General features: G+C 48.1%; 2 protein-coding genes and 1 long non-coding RNA gene across 3 annotated transcripts in view; 1 reads left to right on the top strand and 2 right to left on the bottom strand.

The window, feature by feature from the left end:
* LOC147003853 (uncharacterized) lies at positions 1-1,981 on the bottom strand. The gene is made up of 2 exons (XR_015047573.1): positions 1,758-1,981; positions 1-204 (listed from the first exon to the last, which is right to left on the bottom strand). It is a non-coding gene; the product is annotated as an uncharacterized LOC147003853 (long non-coding RNA).
* A 36-nt stretch (positions 1,982-2,017) lies between these two features.
* Mkrn2os (MKRN2 opposite strand) lies at positions 2,018-9,352 on the top strand. Its single transcript, XM_021165610.3, has 4 exons — positions 2,018-2,343; positions 5,380-5,429; positions 7,557-7,719; positions 8,802-9,352. The coding sequence occupies exons 1-4, from the start codon at positions 2,126-2,128 to the stop codon at positions 9,022-9,024; spliced, it is 654 nt and encodes a 217-aa protein (XP_021021269.1). The 5' UTR covers positions 2,018-2,125; the 3' UTR covers positions 9,025-9,352.
* A 1,261-nt stretch (positions 9,353-10,613) lies between these two features.
* Positions 10,614-25,018, bottom strand: part of Tsen2 (tRNA splicing endonuclease subunit 2) — a 44,018-nt gene continuing 29,613 nt past the window's right edge. The window contains exons 8-12 of the mRNA XM_021165226.3: positions 24,780-24,918; positions 18,593-18,629; positions 17,270-17,381; positions 16,267-16,356; positions 10,614-15,345 (exon numbers count right to left, since the gene is read on the bottom strand). Coding sequence (XP_021020885.1) covers positions 15,286-15,345; positions 16,267-16,356; positions 17,270-17,381; positions 18,593-18,629; positions 24,780-24,918 — 438 coding nt within the window. The 3' untranslated portion in view covers positions 10,614-15,285. The remainder of the gene's footprint in view (positions 15,346-16,266; positions 16,357-17,269; positions 17,382-18,592; positions 18,630-24,779; positions 24,919-25,018) is intronic.

Genomic DNA, 25,018 nt, shown 5'->3' on the forward strand with positions numbered 1-25,018 from the left:
TCTGGCTCAAAGATTTATTTATTATTATATGCAAGTACACTATAGCTGTCTTCAGACACACCAGAAGAGGGTGTCAGATCTCATTACAGATGGTTGTGAGCCACCATGTGGTTGCTGGGATTCGAACTCAGGACCTTCGGAAGAGCAGTTAGTGCTCTTAACTGCTGAGCCATCTCAACAGCCCATTCCTGGTTATTCTAAATGCTAAAAGAAAAGAAAAGAAAGAAAGAAAAAACAAGAACAAAACCCCTTTGAATTATTTCAGGTACTTGAAACTGATGAGAGCAAGCAGCCATTCTCAACTTGTTCTTTCACAGAGACCTAAGACCATCTGCATATCAGATATGTACATAATGATTCATAACAGTAGCAAAATTACAGCTAAGAAGTAGCAATGGAAATAATTTTATGCTTGGGGATCCCCACAACATGAGAAACTGTATTAAAGGGTCCCAGCATTAGGAAGGCTGAGAACCTTTGCTCTAGAGACTTGAGGCTGCCTGTTACTGCTGGACTCAAAGAGCCTACTTCCGATGTGGTGGGTTATTTATTTATTTATTCTTATCCAATGTACACTGGTTTGGCTTTTGTTTTTAGTTACAACCTAAGATGGATATGCCTGCGGGGGGTTGGAGGGGATATTCCTTTAGGGAAACAATTACGTTTGTTTATCTGAGAAAAAAGAGGAAGGAGCTGGGAATGGTGGTGCACGCCTTTAATCCCAGCACTCGGTAGGCAGGCGGATCTCTAAGTTCGAGGCCAGCCTGGTCTACAAAGTGAGTTCCAGGACATCCAGGGCTATACAGAGAAACTCTGTCTCGAAAAAAAAACAAACAAACCACAAAACAAACAAATAAAAAACAAAACAAAACAAAAAACAGCAAAAAAAAAAAAAAAAAAAAAAAAAGAGGAAGGAAGGCAGTGTGGGAAATAAGATAAATGATTCAAAAAGAGTCATGGAAACATAGCGGTCTTTACCCCAGAACCTTTCTGCAGAAGGGACACCAGGATAGAGAAAAGGCGAAAACAGCCTCTTGCTGATTTAACGCAGCACAGTGGGTTGTGGTTTTTTTCTTTTTCTTTTGTTGTTTGTTTGTTTGTTTGAGACAGGGTTTTTCTGAATAGCCCTGGCTGTCCTGGAACTAGCTCTGTAGACCAGAGCTGGCCTTGAACTCACAGACATCTGCCTGCCTCTGCCTCCTGAGTGCGAGGATTAAAAACCACAAGACAGTGCTTTTTTGTTGTTGTTGTTGGTTTGGTTTGGTTTGGTTTTGGTTTTGGTTTTGGTTTTGGTTTTGATTTTGGTTTTGGTTTTTCGAGACAGGGTTTTCTCTGTATAGCCCTGGCTGTCCTGGACCTCACTTTGTAGACCAGGCTGGCCTCAAACTCTCCCAAGTGCTGGGATTAAAGGCGTGTGACACCACGCCCGGCAAGACAGGGCTTTTTAAAGTCTCTTCATCACCAGAAATCCCTGCCCCTTTTACCTATAAACTGGGACTTGCCTCCTCCAAATTCCCCATCCAAGTGGCGCAGGACACAGTCTTACCTCGTGAATAATTGGAGGCTTGAGACTGCCCCGCTCATGAAGGAGGACTGTGTCATGCGGCAGGCTGTTTGTAACTTTCCGAGTTCTGTGACCCGGCGCCTGCTGCTCTGCTGGCTAGGGGAGAGAGGGGCTAGACCCCTCCTGTTTAATCTCATGACCCTCTGATGAACTCTGAGCCCACCCCAGCCTGAAAACAGACTCTAAAACTTACCTGTTCCAGCAGGAAGGCAGTCACAACGAATTACTGTTAGTATCATAAGGAGAGGCTGAAGGAAGGGGGGACGGGCTGCATGAGAAAGCAGGGCTTTAGAGGATAAGTAAGAGCGGCTGCCACCAGCTGCAAACGTGCAGCATCTAAGAAGAAACTTGGTAAGCCAGCTCAAATAAGAACTAGCTCTTTAAGAGTCCAGCAGGGGCAGCCTGGTTACTGGTTAATCTCCCTAGCTTGGTGTCTAAAGCCTCCACCCAGGATGATGTCACTGTAGATTAGGTTACTCAGGTGGCGTGAGTTAGCCAGCTGTATAATGAGGAAAAGGAAGTCTCCTGAAACCTGTCTGGGTGGCCCAGCAATCATTCGGGATGCACTTTGAAGGAGCTGGGAAGCCTCTAATTAAATTCAGGCACTGCGAGAGGTCCATCTACACGTTCAGTGTGCCCCAATGCTGCCCTCTCTGCCAGGGGGACGTGGGCTCCACCAGGATAGAGGACGCACCTATCAGCATCTCAGATCCATTCTCCAACGGTCATCAAGAGAAGTGCGCCTTCCTCCTCAAACCCACGAGAGGGACGTTCCTTAGGTACAGTGGTTTGGGTTATGATACCCGGTGCATGCGTTTCTGCTGTGTGCCAGCCATCAAACCTTCTCTGAAGGATGTGTGCCGTGCAGTGTGTGTGGGCTTGCTTTGGGTAGACTGTAGTCCTTATGTCTTCATCTGCAGGCCTGTTTGTCCATCAGAGTGGTTGGTATGTGGCCAGGGTGGGGGACTTGCCTGCCTAGGGTAAGGCCCTGGGTTTTGTGCACACGATTGAGTAGTATGTGAAAGGCTGCGAGTTGCATGAAGACACCTGCTGGGTGATTTTAGGAGGAAAGCTGAGCGGCAGGCTGGGAATAGCCAGGCAGTGAATGTTATCGGCGTGAGATGTAAGCGACGGCTCACAGCTTATGTGACAAGCAGGTACAATGTGCAGAGCAAAGTACAATCCGAAAGAGATGGTTTTTAATGGGGGTGAATTAAATTAGCAAGGAAGTCTGAGGGTCCTCCCCCTTTTCTTCTTTTCATTTCCTCTTCCTTTTACAGTGCTAGAGGTAGAATTCAAAGTCTCATAAGGGCTCCACTCTGGACGCGTGCTCAGAGCTAAACTGCACTCCTAAGCCTGCTGCCTTTCTCTTTTCCCTTGAAACAGGCTCTCGCTGTATAAATAACACAGACTGGCTTGGAACTGGCTATGCTGACCAGAGCGTTCTTGACCATGTGAACCTCCGGCCTCAGCCTCTTGAATGCTAAGATCACAGACACGAGCCAACAGAGAGCCTCTTCCAGTCTTAAAACATGCAAATTAATACAATTCCAATAAAAAGTCATTTGTTTTTTTTTCTTGAAAGTGCAAACTTAATGTTAAATGTGAAAACTCAACAAAAAGAGGCAAGTGTTAGGGCTGGAGGGAGAGCTTGGCTATTTGCTCTCTCAGAAGACGGAGGTTCGGTTCCCAGAACCTACACGGTGTCTCTTGACTATCTGTTACTCCAGTTCTAGGGAAGCCAACTCTCTCCTCTGAGCTCTGTGGGTAGTACATGTACATGATGCGCATACACACACACACACACACACACACACACGCACACACACACACACACAGAGGCAAAAACACCTGTACTCATAAATTTAAAATATGTACAATATTAAGAATGAGGAAAATGTGCATATAAGTGAGTTATCAATTTTAGATTTATACAATTATCTTTCAATAAAACATATATTTTCTATTACTCAACTATTCATCTTTTCTGAAGCGTCTCATTCCTTTGGGTAGATCCAGATCCTTATCTTTTTTTTTTTTTTTTTTTTTTGGTTTTTCGAGACAGGGTTTCTCTGTATAGCCCTGGCTGTCCTGGAGCTCACTTTGTAGACCAGGCTGGCCTCGAACTCAGAAATCCGCCTGCCTCTGCCTCCCGAGTGCTGGGATTAAAGGCGTGCGCCACCATGCCCGGCTCCAGATCCTTATCTACCATGGCCTCTCTTTTGCTTAAAAACCTTCCTTTAACTTTTTGTTGTTCACTTAGCCCAGGCTGGTCTTGAACTTGCTATGTAGACCAGTCTCTGGTATCTTTTTTTTTTTTTTTTTTTCAGAGACAGGGTTTCTCTGTGTAGCCCTGGCTGTCCTGGAACTCACTCTGTAGACCAGGCTGGCCTCGAACTCAGAAATCCACCTGCGTCTGCTGCCCAAGTGCTGGGATTAAAGGCGTGCGTCACCACTGCCCGGTCAGTCTCTGGTATCTTGAACTAAAGAAAACATAGACTTGCCAAACTAAAGCTGAAATGATCCTTCTGGAAGCAAGCCACGAGGGCAGAGCCTCATGCTTTCCTGTGTCACCAGCCTGACTTGTCAGGCCCAGAGTCAACACCCAGCGAGCTGTCAAAAGACTGAAAATTTATGGGAGGGATGGTGGTCTGGCTAAGATGGAGCTGGGAAATGAGGAGTGTGGAGCACCCAGAGTGGGGCAGAATCAGCCCTCAGCACAGACTCTTGTTCACTCAAGCTTAGCCTCGGAGCCCATGGGGTCTCTGTAAGCTCAGAACAGTCCCTGGGGTTGACGGAGAGGGAACAGTATGATGAGAAAGCTGGGGTTGTTTGCTTTACTGAAGAATCAGTTACCTGAGAGCTGAGAGCTGACGCCAGGACTGAGCCCTCCTAGGAATGACCTGCAGAGCAAGGTGCACAGATCATATCAAAGCACATTATAGACATGTCAGAAAGTGTCAGAATGAAGCCTATTATTTTGTTAATGTACAATAAAAAAAATTGATGTTGGCTTATAGGCTCAAGGCCAGTTTGGGTTACATGGTGAGCCTCTGTCTTAAACAAAACCAAACAAATACAAAAGAATATGTTTAAGGGTTTGTGGGAGATAGAAAGCTTGTGCTGAGTGTATGTGAGACTCAGGGTTTGATCCAAGAACTAACCGATCCAAACCAGAAAAACCTCAAGCCAACAGAGCAATGGTAAGAAACAGCAATCCAGGGAGTGCAGTGGCCACAGGTTAAGAAGGCCGAGAACCAAGCAGGGTGGTGGTGGCGCACACCTTTTATCCTAGGATGTGGGAGGCAGAGGCAGGAGGCTCCCTGAGTTCAAGGCCAACCTAGTCTACAGAGTGAGTTCCAGGAGAGCCAAGGCCTCACAGAGAAACTACATTTCAAAACAAAACAACCCCCACCCAGCAAAACAATTAGACAAACAAAAAAGAAGGTGGAGGACCTGTAGAACCTTCACCCATATTAGCTGGTGGGTCAGTGAATGGACTCCCAGAGGGAGAAGAAAGCTCTTCCACCATACGACTGTGGAGGTATGGGAGTTCTGCTTTGCTGAACCCTTTAGCCACCCTATAGCTGATGGTGAGGCCTAGCACAGGCTATGGGGGAGACCTATGCCCTCCTCATTTAAACGCCCATGCTTTTTATATAAAGTGCTTGTTGGTGGGCGAGCTGGCACACCTGCAGCTGCAGCTGTCTTGGGACCTGAGGCAGGAAGATCCTGAGTTGCAGGACAGCCTGGGCTATGCAGCAGGGCTACATATCAAAATAACACCGAATGCAAACAATCCCCCTCTGTTTCAGGGAGTACGATGGGAAGTCTGATCTGCACGTTGGAATCACTAACACACGCGGTGAGCATTTCCTACATTTCCCCAGCCTAAGAAAACCCCACGGAGGGTTTCTAGGCAGGATGAGGTCACAACAAAAGCATACCTCCTTCCCTGCTTCTCCCACTGCAGCCCGAAGCAGGTCATGAGACTTGGCAAGTTAGCACTGCTTACAGTCTGAGGGTTTGGAAGACTAAACCACTTGGTAATAGTGCTGAGGTGGAACCCAGGCAGGACACTGAGCCACACACCACTAAGCCCTGGAACCAGCTTACTGTTTTTTCAGAAGGAGCCTTCCAAACCTGCACACGTCTGTGCTGGATTTTAAGAAAAAGAAACAGGCTGGGCAGCAGTGGTGCATGCCTTTAATCCTAGCACTTGGGAGGCAGAGGCAGGCGGATTTCTGAGTTCGAGGCCAGCCTGGTCTACAGAGCGAGTTCCAGGACAGTCAGGGCTATACAGAGAAACCCTGTAAACCTTGTCTCAAAAAAGGAAGGAAGAAAGAAACTGATTCGATCAAGATCTCAGTTCTTGGGTGTGAAACAGCATGTGGACCCTCGGCTTCTGAGTCCCCACTCTCCCCCCACACCAGGCTTGAGGAATGAAATGAGATGTGCTGAGGTCTGTGGTCTTGTGCGTTAGAAAGGTGGACTGGGGGTGGCTGTGTCTTGCCTCAGTCCCAGCTCAAGGACAGAAGTCATGAACAGGAGACTATCCACAATGTTCTGTTGGCAGGATTTAGTTTAGAGGCCACTGAGCCACCCCTGGCGCAAATTAGTGGCAGGACCGACACTTGCCCAGTATTCATGAGACCCTGGGTTTGACCACCACCACCACCACCTCTTCCTCCTCCTCCTCCTCCTCATCATCACCGTCACCACCACCATAACAACAACAACAACACCCTTCTAAACCTCACTAGATCCGTGATTCTTAATCTGGGGTCAAGACCAACTTTGGCCTCTGAGGGACCTGTCCAGCCTAGCATCCTGTGGGAAGGCTGGTGGCAGCAAGAGTGAGGCCGCTGCTCACATCTCCAAGGAGCAAAGGGTCCAGGTGCGACAGGAAGGAAGCAGGTTCCAAATCCCACAGTCTATCCCAAGAGACTCTTCCTCCAGCCAGGCACCACTTTGGGGGTTGCATATCACATATGCTGCATATCAGGTATTTACATTATGACTCATAACAGTAGCAAAATTAGTTCTGAAGTAGTGTTGTGCCAGGGAAATGTTGATCCCCCCTCCCCCCCAAACAGACAGGAGTCAATCTGATGCAACTCACGTCGGGGTCTTTATTCTATTCAAGCTAGCACACTCCAATGCACCCATCCTCCAATGCACCACCATCATGCAAGACTTTTTTGGGTGGGGCCTCAAATGTCTACAGGGGCAAGGCTTTAGAGTAAGCAGCAGGCAGGGAGTACATGTGCAAGCATCTAATTGGAAAGCTCCTGTGGCCTTTAACATAATTGGCTGGTCTGGGAGTCCTATCATAAACTCAATTTCTGCTCCCCTCTGCATTGGTGGTCGTTAGGCAGAGGTTGGGCTTGTAACCTGGGGTGCAGGTTTGTTGGGGGAATAACCTGGAGCCACTGGTCTTTTGGGGATTAACCTAAAGACTGGAACTAGGCTCAGGTTTTGTTGGGGGGCAACTTGGAAACTGATGCTAGGTACCAGCCTGTTAGTTTACCTGAGTTCAAACTCAGGTCAAGTCCTCTAAACCTGAATTTAAAAGATTTGGCATCTCAGTAGCAATGGAATAATTTAGTGGTCAGGGGTCAGCGCTACATGAAGAGCTGTAGTAAAGGGGACAGCATTAGGAAGGTTGAGAACCACTGCTTTGGATGGACAGCAGCTCTGACAGTAGCAGACAAGTGTGACCCGGATTTATAGGATTTGGCTACTGTTATTTTCTTTTCTTTTTTAAGATTTATTTGTTTTATGTAAGTACACTGTAGCTGTCTTCAGACACACCAGAAGAGGTCGTCAGATCTCATTATGGGTGGTTGTGAGCCACCATGTGGTTGCTGGGATTTGAACTCAGGGCCTTCGGAAGAGCAGTCAGTGCTCTTACCCATTGAGCCATCTCGCCAGCCCTACTGTCATTTTCTGAGCACCTTTTACAGAGTGACTGACTGCTTTGTGTTTTCAGGGGTCGTGTATAATTACAGTGCACACGGTATACAGCGAGATGAGGCAGGCTGGGAGTGGAGTCTCAGTGTTCCACTTGTACAGCCTAGCATGTTTGGACTGCTGGACCAGTGGGACAAGTACTTGGAAGACTTCTCTGCTTCGCTGGCCTGGCTGCCTCATAGGTAGGTGTCTAGAAAGACTGCAAGCCACTGCCACCCATTTGTCACGCATTCTTGTCACTCCACGGTCATCGCTGTTTAAGTGCAGTCCATGTCTTGACTGTCAATCTGTGAGAACAGCTAAATATAGTTGCTAGAAAATGTCCCTCACAGATTCATGTATTTTGATATTCAGTGGCACCGATGCTGGTGCTATTTTGGGAGGGAGACCGGGAGCAGGAGGGGCTCGGCTGGAGAAGCAGGTGTCTTGGGATGGGCCTTGGAGCCTGCATTCTTTCCTGCCCTACCTGTGCCCTTTGCTCCTTGGAGGTGTGAGCAGTGGCCCCAACTCCTGCTGCCTCCAGCCTTCCCACAGGATGCTAGGCTGGACAGGTCCCTCAGAGCCCAAATAAAGCCCTCCTCCCAGAAACTGCTGCGTGTCAGTTATTGAACTCTTAGAGATCAACCTGCCTTAGCCTCTGGAGTTCTGGGTTTGAAGGCCTGTACCACTATGCTTGGCATTTCTAAAACTTTCAAAATATTGCTTACGGTATAAAAATATTTAAGTTCCATTTTTTTGTTTATTTTAGTGATTTGAGATTAATTTCTCATTTTTTTTCCATCTCCACTCTTTTTTTCTGGAGACAGTGTTTCACTTTATAGGTCAGGCTGGCCTTGAACTCACAGAGATCTGACTACCTCTGCCTCCTTGGTTCTGGGATTAAAGATGTATGAGCTCTATGCCTGGTCTCTTTAAAAAAAAAAAACGTTTAAAAATGACATTGTATTCATGTATTTTATTTGCCTCTATGTGTATGCATTTGCGCATGTGTGTGCACCATATACAGCCCATGTGTGGAGGCCAGAGAACAACATCAAAGAATTGGTTCTTCCCTTCTGCCGTGTGAATCCCAGAGATTGTTTGTGTTGGTGGTGGGTGCCTATCCTACAGATCAGCCTTTACTGTTAGCATTCTCAGGGGCCAGCATGGTAGCCTCAGGTGTAATCGCTGAGGTGGGAGGACTATTTGAGGTCAGGAGTTCAAGGCCAGCCTGGAGACCAGTGACGACTGTCTTACCTCACTGAGTCTCCCTCATCCCTTCAAGGTATGAAGAGAATCAGCACAACTGCCTGACCTTTGCCCTCGCCTTCATTAACTGCATCCTCGCCATGGAAGGCAGAGAGCAGCTGGACAAGCACGCGTTCACAGAAAAGTACGTGATCCCGAGGACGCGCCTGGCCTCCAAGTACATCACGCTCTTCAGGGCCATCCAAGAAAGCGGCTTCCACGTGACTGACCATCCCGACCCACGGACAAGCCCCTCTTAGGCAGACTGGACCAAATGCTGCATCTGAGGGCCGCTGAGACAGGACAGTTGGGTTTGTTGCCTTTAGACGGTAGTACAGATTTATAAATGTACTTAATTGTGACTAATTGAAAAAATGTATGGTTTTCCATTAAGCTTATTATATAAAAATTAGGAAACTAACAAAAGTAAATAAAAATTTATAAAACAAATGAAATGACAGAGTATGTAGCTCAGTGGGAGAACTATCTGCCTATCATGTAAGAGATCTAGGTCCAGTCCCCTGTACCATACCCCCAATTTAAGAAAAAAAATTCCCTGGGTTCCAAAAAAAATTCATTACAACGAAATTTCTCCAACAGTTATGTTTTTTTAAAAAATGATTTATTTAGTTTATGTATATGAGTACACTGTAGCTGTACAGATGGTTGTAAGCCTTCATGTGGTTGGTTGTTGGAAATTGAATTTTAGGACCTCTGCTCACTCCAGTAAACCCCACTCACTCCGGCTGACCCTGCTCACTCAGTCCCTGCTTGCTTTGGCCCAAAGATTTATTTATTATTATAAGTAAGTCCACTGTCTTCAGACAGTAAGAATCTGTCTTCAGACGGGCCAGAAGAGGGTGTCAGGTCTCATTCCAAGTGGTTGTGAGCCACCATGTGGTTGCTGGGATCTGAACTCAGGATCTCTTGAAGAGCAGTCAGTGTTCCCCAGTCCCAACAGCTGTGTTTTTAAGCTGAGAATCTGCTATAATCAGAGTGGAAGAACAGTATTCACTGATCGAAGAAAATACTTTGTATCAATTAATATGAACCGAGCACACTTACTTTTTGATGTGAATGAAAAGAGCGAGGAACCAGAGACAGGAGAGTTAAGGGGGTGGGGGGAGACAGAGAAAGAGACAGATACAGAGACAGAGAGAGACAGACAGACACAGGTTCTGAAAGTGTATGTGTGTCTTATGTCTGCGACTGACGACTCATGGGAAGGCTGGGGATGCAGCCAAGTGGTGGAAAACCCTGCTCAGTAACCTTTGGAGTGTCAAGAATACTAAACTAAACAAAACAGAAACAAAGGTAGCAGAGGCTGGAGAGATGGCTCAGTCACTAAGAGCCTCTGTTCCCGGCAGAGGACTTGGTTCAATTCCCAGCTCTCACATGGCAACGTCAGTTCCAGAGGATACAGTGCCCTCTTCTGGCCTCTGTGGGCATCAGGCACATGGTGGAGACACACAAAGGCAAAATAATAATAATAACTCAAAATTAAAACAACCTCCCCCTGCCAAGTATAACAGAAGCGCCTTTGAAACTGTCCTTCACACACCTTCCTCTGCCTTCTAACAGAGAGGCCAGAACTCTAACTTACTTCATTTCCTCTCTGGCTTGCTCTCTCTTTGGGTTTTTCCCTTCCCTAGCTGATCTCAAATTCTAGGGAGAACAAACTGAAAGCAGGACACCCAACACCACACCACTGACAAGACACCCGAAGCCTCACGGCAGAGGACACCAGACACCTTATCACAGGGCACGCAACTGCACCCCTCAAGTGATAACAATCTGAGGTAATAGTGGCTAACCTGGCCCTTAGCCATGGCTGCTTGGTGTAACTCTCTCATCAGAAGAAGCCATGAAGAAAAGAAGTACTGAGAGAAAGAAAGGAGTGGGGCTGAGGCGGCGGAGCTCCTCACCTGAGCTGAGGATACCTCCCCTGGAGCTACAAAGCCTCTGTTGAGGAGGCTTCCTCTCAGAACTGTGTGGTTCCTGGGCTCTTGGGTCACAGGATGCCCTTCCCTCGGGACACTGTCCCACATCAGAGCTGTAAGGTTCTTAGGCTCCCGTGTCTTAGGATGCCCTTCCGCTGGGGTACCTTCTCCCCTCACATAAGCAGGGTTGCCGATCAATCAGGGCCATCGGACAAGGGTCTGAGAGCCTTGTTTCTTCTGGCATCCCCAAGTAGGGGCTGAAGCAGGGTTTATAAGCATAAGACCAGAAAGCATCTGGGCCGTTACAGTTCTGTTTACCAATCAGAACTCAGGGATTAGGGACTTTCCCAAGTGTTCCATCCTTGTCAACTGACATTGAACATGTTTTTTGCTCAACCAGTCATATTCATTTGTTCTTTCAGTTGTTAGGAACAGGCAGTATGTTTTGGGGAACCATTGCTTAGAGAAAGAGTTGGTCAGCTTAGGTAAAATGGAGTCTGAAGTCAAAATGGCAGCACTTAAGACAAGTTGCTGTTATTTGCTCCCAACAAAGGAAGGCCGTATTCTGGCTCTTGGTTTAAGGGATACAGTTTATTGTGGTGGGGTTGTCACAGAGGAAGGGGTGCAAGGTGAACCCACTGGGCCTGCAGCCAGGAATTCTCCTTTGGATTCAGTCCAGGACCTCAGCCCATGGGGATGTGTGGCTCACTGTACAGGATGGGTTCTCTCACCAGAGGTTTGTCTTCTAGGTGGTTCTAGATTCTGTTGACAATCAACTCATATTAGCCACCACAGGCTCTAAGTCTAGAGATGGCTTCTGCTTTCCCAGGAGCTCTTGAGAGTCTTTTGACACAAACTGTATGGGATCCTACCTTATATTTATTTTTTTGATCAGCATACACAATCACGAGTGTCATGATATAACTGTCCCATGGGTGGGTAATTTGCTAGGTGAGGTGGAGGTAGTAGACTCCCCTCCATACCAAATATTTGCACTTATAAATTCAGGAACTTTACAGAAAAATAAAACTGCCCATCCAAATACCACACAACAGCTAAGACTTCACTGGAAACCAAGACGACTGGGGCAGAGACAGGGTCGCTCACTGAACAGGAAGCTCGACATTTTGGCTCAGCTGGTTGGCTAACAAGCTTTTCAGATCTGCCTATCTTTATCCAATGCTGGTTTACAAAGCATGTGCAGCCATGCCTGGCTGTGTACCTGGGTGCTGAGATTCAAATTCAGGTCCTGATGCGTGTGTAGCAAGTGCTCTTACCCTTTGAGCCATCTCCTCAGCCCCTAACTCCATTTCACAGATGAAGAAACTGAGGCTCAGAAAGAGCACCGTTCCCAAGGGTACTCATGTTCCTGGTGCTGATGTGGAATGTGAACTTGGGGCTTTCTGATTAGATTTTTATCAGCATATGCCAAGGGAAGGGGCAGGAGAGTGTCAGAGGCAGAACACTTATCCAGCATGTGTGACACTTGGGCAGACTTTAGGGAGAACTAACGCTGATGAAACGCTGATGGAAACTTACTCAGTTTTCTATGGGGGTGGGGTGGGGAGCTGATCAGGAGGAGGAGGAGTTTGAGGCCAGCTGGAGCTACCTAGCAGAACCCTGTATCCTCTGCTCTCAAAAATGTACATGAAGATGCCAATTATTCGAGCTACTAGAAGCCTTTCACATAAAGGAAATACAGAGACCATCTGTTACTAAGGTTTACAAATGCCTTTTTCCTATTCTGTATACTCAGGTAAGAGATCCCTATATTCTTCACAATGGTCAGACTGCTTTTAAACCTCCTAGCACTTTATGAAACAACAAATGTTTAAGATAAACTGGTGGGTTAAACATCTCAAGTTTCGGCTGGCAAGATGGTGCAGTAGGCAAGGCCAGTTGTGGTTAACAATCTTAACAACCTGAGTTCGACCCCTGGGACCTGGACAGTGGAAGGAAAGAACTGACTTCTGCAAGTGGTCCTTTGACCTTCAATCCTGAGGCAGCAGTTCTACTAAAAGCTCATCTGGAAGAGACTCCTGGGATCCTGAGGACCTGGGCATGGGGAGGCAGTTCTGCTGAGGTAGCTACGGCAGCTCACCCATGGCAAGTTCACGAAGGTGGCTTTGTCAATAGGGCAAATTTCTAATCTTGATTAACTTGGGACTTTTTATTTTTGTTCATTCATTCATTCATCCATCCATCATTCATTCATTTGAGACAGGGTTTCTTGTCTTAGCTGTCCTAGAAATAGCTCTGTAGACCAGAGCTTCAAGCTCACAGAGATCTGCCTATCTCTGCCTCTCTAGTGCTGGGATTAAAGGTGTGTGGCACCACCAGGCAAACTTGGGCTATGTAAACAAATGTATTACACATCTGTTTCAGAAGTGCACAAGTCCTCCAAAAGTAAGCTAACGCTGCTACTGACTGGAAGCCACAGCGCCTCTGATGTGTTTCAGTCCAGCATCCCAAGGCTCCATAGTAATGGCTGCTTCTGGAACTAGGGATTTACCAGTGCTAAACTCTGACCTAGCATGGGCAAGGCCTGAGTCCCCAGCAGCTCTGAACCAAACCAAGTGAGAAGATGGCGCCTCTGCCACACTGCTCTTCCCTCTCCTGCCCTTCCTTAGTGGTGGGGTCAAACCCAAGTCTCCACTCTGCAGGCGTGCCCTCACTGTGCCCCAACCCAGCCCAGGATCCTCCCCACAGCTTTGTGTCAAGTGCCACCTGTGGTCTCCTGGGCTTTCTACACCGTACTTAAGTCTGTATTCTTGGAGTCACTCAACCTTGGAGGACAACTCTTGGAAGAGTTGGAGAGATGACTCAGTGGTTAAGAGGACTGAGTACTCTTCCAGAGGCCCTGAGTTCAATTCTCAGCAACCACGTGATGCTCACAACCTTCTGTAATGGGATCTGATGCCCTCTTCTGGTGTGTCTGAAGACAGCTACAGGGTACTCACATGCATAAAATAAATAATTCTAGGAAAAAAAAAAAAGATTTCCGAGTGTGGTGTAACCAGTCTCTGAGCAGGTCTGAGTGAAATACATACAGCGACTTCTTAGACTTTTTGTGTGTGTGTGTGTTTTTGTTTTTGTTTTTTTTTGAGACAGGGTTTCTCTGTGTAGCCCTGGCTGTCCTGGAACTCACTCTGTAGACCAGGCTGGCCTCGAACTCAGAAATCCACCTGCCTCTGCCTCCCGAGTGCTGGAATTAAAGGTGTGTGCCACCACCACCCGCCTGACTTCTCAGACTTTTGTCTGACTTGAAAAGTTCCAAAAAGTGATCACTCAAAACAAGAAGCCACAAGAAATCTCAGCTCTGGAGCCCGAAGGGAAGCCATGATGGTAAAAAGCTAAATACGAGGTAGGAACAAGCGTGTCTGTGCAGTCCACTGATGCTGGGGAAGCTGCACTGCTGAACCTGATCTTCAGAGCACCAGGCCTAATGTGTGTGGGCAGAGTGAGGCCTGTACAGACGCTCACAACCAGGATTCGGGGCCATGAGCGGACAGCATGGAGTCAGGAAACTGGAGGACATGGCCCACAGCAATTAGCAAGCACGCCTGTTTTCTTTTTAAAGATCACTGCTTCCAAACGGTTTCAGCAGACCACATGGAGACCAAGTGCCTACACCATCTTGCCAGTTTCTTGAGCCTGGACCTGGGTGAACCTCTGACACTTTTACACTTTCACTAACTCACGCTGTGGCTCTCAGTCCACCCTCACAGAAAGAACTACCACCCAAGTCCACATCCCCGCTGGTTATCTTGTGACTGTGTGCCGCCCCCACCAAAACATGGTGAAGCTTAACTTACCCATTAACAGCGCAGGGGGGCAAGTTCTTCAAGGGAGATGATCAAATCACTACCTTCCCCTTGTAAGGGAGTACAGTTCTTCAAGGGTGGGTTAGTTCCCTGGAGGCCGGTCAGAGAGCCATAGCCCCGTCCCCAGCCCTGGTTTGCCTAATATCCCTTTTCATTCCTCCGGCATATTATGATACTGCCAAGATCTGTGCCATGCTGTTTGGACTTTCCAGCCATGAAAATCATGAACCAAATAAGCTCTTTTTCTTTTATGTGCTAGCTAGCATCAACTGTTCCGCTACAGCAACACAAAAAATTGACTAAGATGCCTAAATGCCCCTCAGGCAACATCTTCTCTGCTCTCCAGCCTGTGGGAGAGGGTAATGATGTCATGTTCTGCTAAATGTTAACTACATTTATTCTCTCAAAAACCTTCACTTCTCACTTTTATTTTATAAGAGGTTCTCCAAGTAAGATGCATCTCTCATAGCCAGTACTACATAGTTTTATGTTCAATGCACCAACCTGTCAAATAGTGAGTTCACTGAGAATGCACCAGCCACTCAGTATTTCAAGGTTTCCAAACCGTCAATGGGTTTCCAGTCACGTGGGTAATTGGTTGAAGTCCTTGGGTAAGCTGAGCTACAGAGTAGATTTTTCTATTACAGCAACAGACCACGGGGTCCTGTGATTCCCAAATGTGCCAGTGCTCCTCCGGGGCAGGCCGATGGCACACAGTCAGAGCTGTTGGTGAACTGTGGACTCTGGAATTGGAAGGTCAAAGCTCATCTTGGTCACTTCTCTCTCGGGAAGAAACCCATCGGCTGAGAATCACCTCCTGCAACCGAGAAAAAGAGGGCTTCAGAACTGGACATGGAAGTCCCAAGCATGTGATGTCACAGCTGCCTGTCACAGATGGCTGGTGTGCAGGGACTCCCTTCCCAGTCTTGAAAGAGGAAGATGTGGAGAAAGCGCGAGGTGTAACCATAACCCTCACACAGGAACCCTGTCCCCTGTCATCACTGAATTAGTCTCCCAGCACACAGCAGCAGTCAAGGCCAGTGCTCAGCTTGAGTGAGGACCTGCTCTGGGACACACAGGAAGTGACAAGCAGACACTGACGTTCCATGAATCACAAACCTAGAGAAGATCAGAACAAATGGAGGGAGGTGCCACTGGGGCCCTGGAGGTCGACAGGACATCTGCCTGGGACCAGGGTGGGGCACAGGCTGTGTGGGTAGCTAAGGTGTTGTTGGAGTGGGCAGTGGGGAAGGGCTCAGAGATATTAACACACAGTGGTGACTCTACTGAGAACTTGGCAGCCCCAGTAGAGGAAAGCAGCCAGGTGTCTGGTTCAACACAGGAACATGGGAGTGACATGTGTGGGTGTGTGAGACTCAGGTGTGTATGGTAGAACAGACGCTTACTGTGAGTGAGGCCTTGTGTTCCATCCTCAGCACTGAAGGAAGTCACGTAGGAAGTATGAGGAGGGAGTGACAGCTAGTCTCTGGGAGTGAGACCTGTGGGAGACCCTGGCCTGGCTGTTGAGCTGGCTCACCCACGGCTGGAGATGGGGAAGCAACAGATAGACTGGCCGAGGCTGTGAGAGGTGGAGTCTGATAGGTTCAGGGGGAAGAAGATGAGAGAGGTTTACAGGGCCAGAAGCAGTTTTTGTCACTGAGGAAAGAGCCTTGCAGAGGATGCAGTGGGTGTAGACTCTTGGGATGATGTGGAGCTGTCTCTGCGCTCGCTCACACACCTGAACTTGAATCCTCTTCATGCATTCTGGGGTCTCCATGTCTTCAGCAGTCATGGTAGAGGGCTTAATCAAATAACACAGCATCAGCTCCTGCCGAGAAAAGATGACACATTTTCCATATTCTGCAAAGAGACATCACCTGTGTCAGTGTGTGAGGAGAACAGGCACTCCCACCCGTCCCTGTGTACAAGTACACTGCAGCGTGCACACTCAGAGGGCACATCCCCTGCTTCCCTGGCTTTTACAATGGTGAAGAGGATGCGGGGATGTGACGAAGCCGACAAGCTGCTTACATATCCAAGATGAAAAATACACACTGCAATATGTATGTATGTATGTATGTATGTATGTATGTATGTGTGTGTGTGTGTATATATATATATATATATATGCCACCAGAGAAGGGGAGACCAGGCTGCCTCAGACTCATGATCCTCCTGTCTCCACTGTCCAAGTGCTGGGTTACAGGTGTATACTCAGCCGTACAAATAACTTAAGATTTTCTATTATTTTATTTTTAGTTATGTGTGTATCTGCGTTTCTGTGTAGGGAAGTGCATGTGAGTGCAGACGCCCGTGGAAGCCAGAAGAGGGCCCTGGCTCTCCTGGAGCTGGAATTGAGATGGCTGGTGTGGGTGCTCTCTCTGGTCCTCTGGAAGAAAGAGCAATGTGAGCTCTTAGCCACCGAGCCCCAAATGACTTCAAACAAACCAACAAACAAACAAAGTTATTTTTGGTTATGTGTGTACGTGCACCATGTGCTTGCAGTGCTACAGAGGCCAGAAGAGGGTGTCAGGTCCTCTGGAGCTGGAGATACAGGTGCTTGTGAGCTGTCTGATGTGGGTGCTGGACTGAACTCAGGTCCTCTGGAAGAGCCAAGTGCTCTTAACCACAGAGCCACTTCTCTATCCTCTACATCTCCATTTAAAAAACCCAACAATTCTGCTGCCTTTAAGAGAAAAGCAAAGGAGCCACGTGAGTAGCAGCGGGGCTTAGCCTGGTACCTTGGAGACGTTCCCCGAGACTCTGCTCAGGGCAGCCAGCGACTTCCAGCTGAAAGGCCGGCGGAGGGAGCCCTCATAGTTGTCATCTAGGAGCTCAATGATGACCGAGTAGCTAGAAGACAAGACACACCATCAGCTTGTCCAGAGAACAGCGTGTCTTACCAAGAACCAGGACAGAAGAACTTCACATTGCCTGCTGCTAAAGCCTAGCCCACCAAAGAGAATAACTAATGAGCAACGGGATGGGAAGCTACCACCCTTCAGGCTGAATGCACGCCTACCGACAACTCTTTGGATACACTCATACTCACTGTGCTCTGAGGACTGTACACAGACTAACTTGATGTTAACACAGATCCACGATACCATCACTCATCGTGTGGACAGCGTAACAAGGCCAGTGTGCTAAAATCTCCTGCAGTGCTGATCATGGAACCCAGCGGTCTAACAGCACCTCAGGCCAGCCTGGAGCCTGCAGGTTGGTGGGTTTGTTTGCTTTGAGACAGGGTCTCACTATGTAGCCTTGATTAAAGTGGAACTTGCCATGTAGACCAGGCTGACTTGAAACTTAAAAGAGCTCCACCTGCCTCCTCTTCAGAGTGCTGGGTTAAAGATACATGCTACCACACTTGGCCAGGAACATGACTTTTTGAAGAGATATATTTTATTTTTATAAGTATAGGTGTTTGGGCTGGAGAGATGGCTCAGTGGTTAAGAGCACTGGCTGCTCTTCCAGAGGACCTGGGTTCAATTTTCACCACCCACATGGCAGTTCATAACTGTTTGTAACTGCTGTCCCAGGGGATCGGACATCCTCATATAGACACACTTGCAGGCAAAACACCAGTGCACACAAAATTTAAGAGTGATTAAGAAATAAGTATAGGCGTTTGCCTGCATATGTGTTTGTGTACCATGTTCTTGCTTGGTGTCTGTGGACGTCAGAATAAGACACTGGATCCTCCTGTTGTGAGCTACCATGTGGGTATCAGGAACCGAACCTGGAACCTCTGGAAGAGCAACCAGTGCTCTTCGCCACTGAGTCATCTCTTCAGCCCCAGGAATATGACATTTTGGGGTGGGAGAGGGAGAGGATTGGCTTTTTTTGAGACAGAATCTATCTGTGTAGCCCTGGCTGTCCTCGAACTCAGAGATCTATCTGCCTCTGCCTCCTGATGGCTGGGTCTAAAGGCGTGTACCACTGCACCACTGCCGCTCAGCTAAGAATATGACTTTTAATTGCCTCTGAGAAACTGAAAATTAAACCCCAAGCTAGATATTTCCTTGTGTCCTTTCTATTAATTTATTTAAAAATTTCCAAACCTTGCATGGTAAAATGGAGGGCCTTTCCGATACAGCACTGCAAAGAGAGAAGGAGATGTTAGCTCATCATAACTGTACAGCTGTCTTCACGAGGTGCTCTGTTCTCTGGCCCCACACTGGCTTCAGATCCCCAGAAGCAACAAAACTAGTCAAATCTGCTGTCTGAACCTGGACACTCTCGTTCACCCAACAAAAGCGACTCCCAAAGTTAAGTACACGTCATTGTTTTTTCTTTTCCATTGGTGTTGGGGACTGAGCCCAGTGACTCACTCTGCCCGGGCCATACTCCTACCTACAAGTGGGCCTGGTCTTTCTCCGTGTGTGGGAAGTAGCAGACAGTACATTAAGTCCATACAATGTACAGCATTTGTGACTCATTCCAAATCCAACCGGACTCAGAGTGAGGGTGGCCCCGCCTGCTGGTGCCATGGCAGGGGCACATGGGAAACACAGTTTTCAGGGCAGTTGGGGCTACTTCCTAGCCTTTGGCTGTCAGCGTAGAAATTCAGGCCCTGGCTTGGTGGGGAGAACATATGTTGTAAGTGGGGCAGGGTTACCCATGCCTGAAGCCCCAGCACCAGGGGGTGGTAGGGAGATTATGAGAGCTTGCTGGCCAGTCCACCGGAAATAGGGTGCTTCTGCTCTGGCTCACTGAGGGACCCTGTCTCTAGGCAATAAGCTGAAGAGTAATAGAGAAAGTTACCTGCCCTCTTCCCCTGGTCTCCTGAGGCATGCTTACCTGAAGACATCTGCATGCATCACACTCAACACACTGACATGCAGGGGCTGGCAAGAAGTCTCAGCAAGTAAGCATGCTCAGTATTAATGCCCACACATACATAGCACACGTCCATACATACACAGCACATGTGTCTAGTCATGCCTGAGTTCACCGTACCCACACCATAGCATGTGCTCATGTGAACCTGAGAACCTGAGTCACAAACACTAATAAAAAAAAGGAAGTAAATAAATGAGAAACTCAGCAGAGAGGCTACAAAAGACCCATAAGCACACAGTCCATCCAGTACCAGCCTGCCTTTCTCATGGGGATCTGACACAGGAAGGGGTGAAGCCAGTCTCTAGAGATCAAAAAGAGCCTCTCATTGAAGGAGCCTGGGCCTAAGGACGGTAGCCCTCTGCAGGGACCCCTTGGAAGCAGGTACTGGCCAGCTGCCCACCATGTCTACCTGGCTTCCTTCAGGTTCTCAGTCCCCAAGAAGCCAGGCCTGGCCCTGAGCTGTGCCACTTGCGGGTTGACTCACAACCCTCCTGGGTCCAGAGCTCAGCACTCAGCTAGTGACTCTGAGCTCCTGTGCTGAAGATGGAGCCCAGGACCCTGAGGACCTGTCAGTCATCTGGAGCTACCTGGAGATGCTCACTGGATTTCATGGAAATTAAAAGAGAGTGCTCTGGTGAGCCCCAGGCTTGACATTTATAAATGAACAATGAATGGTATAGCCATGCCCTGAAGGCTGAAATCTATCAGTAACCTACAGCTTTGCCATTACTGCTGCCATGTGCTAGTCCTGGGACACTGGCTGTCCCCTTGCTCCCCTTGAGAAATGAACACAATTTCCTTTTTGGAGACAGTGATCCTAGAGCCAACTTGGGACTCCCCAGGCCACTGCGGGACCCCTTCACCTGAAGGAAGATGAAATATTGTAACTTGTGAGTTGTCCTGGGACTGAGAACAAAGCAGAACAGCCCCCAGGCATGCCAGGGCAGGGCTGTTGTTAAGGCATTCCTAAGAACATCTTGGCTGTAAAGATGAAAAGGTATTCAAGGACAAATAGGGTTACATTATCTAAGCTAACACCATCTGGCTGGAATCTCCCCTCAATCCGAGGACAGGCAGGGTCATCTTGTCTAAAGTCCACACCATCTGGCTGGAACCTCCCCTCTGTCTATTACCCCTTGGCGCCGGGTAAAGTCATACATCAACTGGTTGTTATGTGAACAAAGATAAGCCCCAAGCCCACCGGAACAAAGTTCTGATGCCCCTTTTTGCTGACATGTAATCTTTCTGTTAATGAACCAATCCCGTGCCTTTGTCAAAATTCCTTGTACTCCTAACCCTTTGCTTCTTTAAAAACCCCTAGCTTCTGAGCCTCAGGGTCGACTCCCCTGCCTCCTGTGTGAGGTACGTGTCGGCCCAGAGCTCTGCCAATAAAGCCTCCGTGCGTCTTGCAACAAGAGAGGATTCTTGTGTTCGTGGGTGCTTCCTGTCCCTGGACTAGAGTGGGGGTCCCAATATTTGGGGTCCTACACACCCAGCTGCTGTGGTCTGGTCTCTGTGGTCATATTGCCATTTGCCCATTCATTTCCTATATGCTGTGTTTCAGCTCAGCTCAGTTCCCATGAAGTGAACATCCACACGCATCCAAACAGCTCTGTGACTTGGGGTTCAGCGATAGGAAGAAGGTGGACCAGGACCATCTCTTCCTGTCCAATATCTGTCACTCCAGGGCGTGAGACTCTAGGCCAGTTACTAGCCTCTCTGAACTGGCTTCCAACATTCTAAAACGAAGGTATTACTGCACACACATGTAGTCCAGCTACTTAGGAGGCTGAGCCAGGAGGGTTGTTCAACTGTGAGAGCAGCCTGGGCAATGTAGTAAAACTCTATTTCAAGATACAAAACAAAACCCAAAGCATCCATGGGGAAATGAAGGTCTTCTCTACCCGCTGAATTCATGTCTGGAACTGAATTGCATCTTTACCCCACATTCTGGGGCACCGCATGCTTTGACTAAATCGTTGAGTCATGGGAGCACAACTCACCCAGTCCTTCTCAGAAGTGCTCTACAAAGATGTTTTATAAACACCCCAAGGTGTGATAAGACAGAGCTCGGGCAAATTAAGAAACCAGCTGAGGTCACACAGGTGGGAAAAGGCAGAGCTGTCTAACCTAAGAGCGCTTTCTGTTACCCATGAGGCCTCTTAACAGTGGACGGCCTCCCCAACTGCTTCAACTCTCATTTCCCCCTTAGGACAAGGATGGTGGAGACCTGAGAGGTAGGTAGAGTGGCTGTGATCTCGGGAGTGAGAACAGAGGAAGTCTAAAAGAAACAAATCCAGGCCATTCCCCTGCACAGACAGGAGCTGGGACCAACACAGCTATCTTGGAATTTATCTCCAGAACTTGAGCCCAGTTCACTCCATCAGCCTTCTGTGGGTTACTTCCAGGATGGAAGAAACAAAAGAGGCCTTTCCCCTAGGGGGATGGGCACATAGCAACCTACTGTCAGAAAAGACCTTCAGGGCTGCTGGTGCTCCCTGAGGACTATCCCTCAATTCTGGGTGTTGTGAGTGACTGTCCTCTGAGCCTAGCAATTTCTTGGGGGAAATTCAGGCTCCTTGAATGAGGATTATCCAGCTGAGCTTGTTGACAGTCTGAGGAGGAGGGGTAGGGAGGGCATGAGACCCTCACCTGAGAATCTAGCACTCCCTACACCTGTTGTATGCAACTTTGCTTTAATTACACATGGCCTAGGGGAGGGCTAGGCCAGGGGAATGGAGAGGAGCCATCAATGGGTCTACAGGATGAGCCCTCATCCAGTCAGGGTAAAGGCTTTCTAGGTGTGTCCTGCTGCGGGTAAAGGAGGATCTACACCACTGTAAGTAACCCCTTACCTACACAGAAGCTCAATAAACCGACTGGCTCCCCAGAGTAAACTGTCAGAACTGGCCTCACTGGGCCATTGGAAGGGTAGATACTGCCTGGGTCTCCACCCTGGGAAAGTGTTTTAATAACACCAGCTTAAGCACAGCCTACTTTAGAGCATTAAAGTTTTTATTCATTGTTTTTCTAATTGTGAGTGTATGACTGTATGTGTGTGAGAGTGTGAGTGTGTGTGTGAGTGTGTGTGTGTGTGTTCTGTCTGCATGCATTTCTGTGCACCACATGTGTGCTCGGTGTCCAACAGAGGCTAGACAGGAATGTAACATTCCCTGAAACTGGAGTTACAGACGGTTGTTATCCACCATGTGGATGCTGGGAATCAAACTCAGGTCCTCTGGAAGTGTAGCTAGCAGCCAGTGCCCTGAACCTGAGGCATCTCTCCAGCCCCAGTGTAAGAATTTTAAAGACTGCATTGACTTTTTTTGGGCTATTTAAAAAGGCTTAGAGACATTTGGAACAAGCTGAAACAAGGTGGCTTAACCCCTCAAAAGCTATAACTTTTGGGGGCTCTCAAATACCTTAAAATTTTTATCTGAGCCTCACAAACACTTCTGAAAAGACCCAGGAAACACTCATTCATATGGCCCATGTGGACATGGGGTTTGGTGATTTATTATGGAATGACCCCAGAGCTGAGGGGAACCCAAAGGTAGATGGTTACTAACCCAGGCCCCTGACATCTACAGCTCCCTAGGGTTGCCATGGTGCTTCAGCTCCCCAGAACTGCCTGTCTCCTCCTTCAATCATGAAGAGCATCACTAATCTCTGAGGCTCCAAGGTCTGAATTCTTCCTTGTTGGGGATCATGTGCAGCCTCAGGCATGCAAGGCTGAAGCTCCCGCTCTGTCCCAATCCAAGCTTGCTGAGTGCCGATATGTCACAGTAGAAACTTCCACAGTATGAAGATATACTTGTGCATAAAACCATTAAAAAGGTGAGTATTAAGAACAGGCTACTAAGCTGGGCAGTGGTGGCGCATGCCTTTAATCCCAGCACTTAGGAGGCAGAGGCAGACAGAGTTCTGAATTGGAGGCCAGCCCGGTCTACAGAGTGAGTTCCAGGACAGTCAGGGCTACACAGAGAAACCCTGTCTCGAAAAACAAAAACAAAAAAAACCAGGCTACTTTGTGGGTTCTTCTTTTTCCTACCCTTTATCCCCCCACCCCATACTGGTTTTACCCCCTATTATCAGTGGATAGGAGAGAAAGGATAGAGGGGAGGGAGGGAGGGAGAGAGAGAGAGAGAGAGATCCTTGAATCTAATTTCTTTCCTTTTGTTCCTTCTTTGAGCAGGACTACTAACAAACTGCAACCAACCCTCCCCACCCACTCAACAACAACCACCAACCACCGACTCCATTTCTTGGGGTTCTAGTATTTATATGCCCTCTGAAAAGTTCCCAGAATTCCAGTTGTCACACAACTGCAGAAACTATATGTAGTTGGCAAAACCACACCTCTGCTAGAGCATGAGGGAAATCATAGTCAGCTGCTGTGGACAGTCTGAAGCAGCCCCATATCCTCATATCTAGGTTAAAATGAAAACACTATTTCAGAATTCTCACTGCAGACCTCATCCTACAAGTGCCTGGAACCCAGTCTGCTTCTGTGGCCAAGCATTTCAGATTAGTACTCTCAGTCTGCACTGCACCAGATGAATTCATCAAGAATCTGAGGTGACGTCAGATGCCACCTGGCTCCTCTGTGCACAAGTGCCGCATCCATTCTGTTGGTTCTCTTCAGTCACTGGTAAGACAGCACTCTGAAGACTTTCATCTCAAACATCCAGGCAGGTCCCAGCCTGAGTACCTTGGGATCAGTGCTCTCCATGTTCTTGCCTCTGTGCATGTCTGAGACCTGCTTAGCATGTCCTGCCCCAGCCTCTGTGCTGTTTGCTCTGCCCAGCAAGCCTTTCACAGTCTGAGGGGATCACTGGGGGAGCCAGCAACACACAGAAGTGCCTAAGAGCCTTGTGCTAGAATCCAAAGCCTGAGGGAGACTGGAAGCCAGTGAGGGTACATGGCCTTTCCTCTCCACACTGCAGTAAGGAACGAGAGTGGCATACAGAATAGCAAAAGGCTGCCGTGAGGAGTGTCACAGGAAGGAACAGCACCATGCCGGACAGCATGAGCTCAGTAAACAACAGCTGACTATCATCATAACTCCAGGACTCAGAGTCTGAGGCAAGTGAAACTTCGAGAAAACAGACCTGACAGAAATCACACAAGCTTATGGCTGATGTGCAGCAGGTGCCATAGAACTCTTGGCTATGATTAGGAAAGTCTGAGCCTGCCAGTAGGCTTTCCCAACACACGGCATTCTCATTCTCTGGATTTAACCCATTCCATCCAAACACCCAGCAATGGTATCCAACAGAACAGACAGCTACCTCGACCTCCCAAGCAAACTGGGCTGACCCTGTCCTCACATATGCCACACACACACACACACACACACACACACACACACACACACACACACACTCACACTCAAGAGCTACTCACGCAGATCTGTTCCGTATTTGAGCCCCACTTTGGGCACCCAGCCTTTACTTCGGAAGTAGTGGTAGGCCATGTAGGTTGTCCTGAAGGTGGGCTGGACTGCAGTGAAGGCTTGCCAGAGTTTCACTATTGTCAGAGGCTCCTAATGTTTTTTAAAAAGATAATAGTTTGCATTTATTCACTCCTGCTTTAGTAAGGGAGTAGACATCTAGACTAACATGGCACTGCAGCAGCAATGGAGA

The sequence above is a fragment of the Mus caroli genome, unplaced genomic scaffold (assembly GCF_978045245.1).
Source record: "Mus caroli unplaced genomic scaffold, Mus_caroli_1 scaffold_7, whole genome shotgun sequence".
Taxonomy (NCBI): domain Eukaryota; kingdom Metazoa; phylum Chordata; class Mammalia; order Rodentia; family Muridae; genus Mus; species Mus caroli.

What these genes read in the sequence shown, in the direction of transcription:
- Mkrn2os (XM_021165610.3), top strand. Translation starts at nt 2,126, where the DNA reads ATGCACTTTGAAGGAGCTGGGAAGCCTCTAATTAAATTCAGGCACTGC. An exon ending in ACGAGAGGGACGTTCCTTAG is followed by an intron (nt 2,344 to 5,379) that starts GTACAGTGGTTT and finishes CCTCTGTTTCAG; the next exon opens with GGAGTACGATGGGAAGTCTG. An exon ending in TGGAATCACTAACACACGCG is followed by an intron (nt 5,430 to 7,556) that starts GTGAGCATTTCC and finishes TTGTGTTTTCAG; the next exon opens with GGGTCGTGTATAATTACAGT.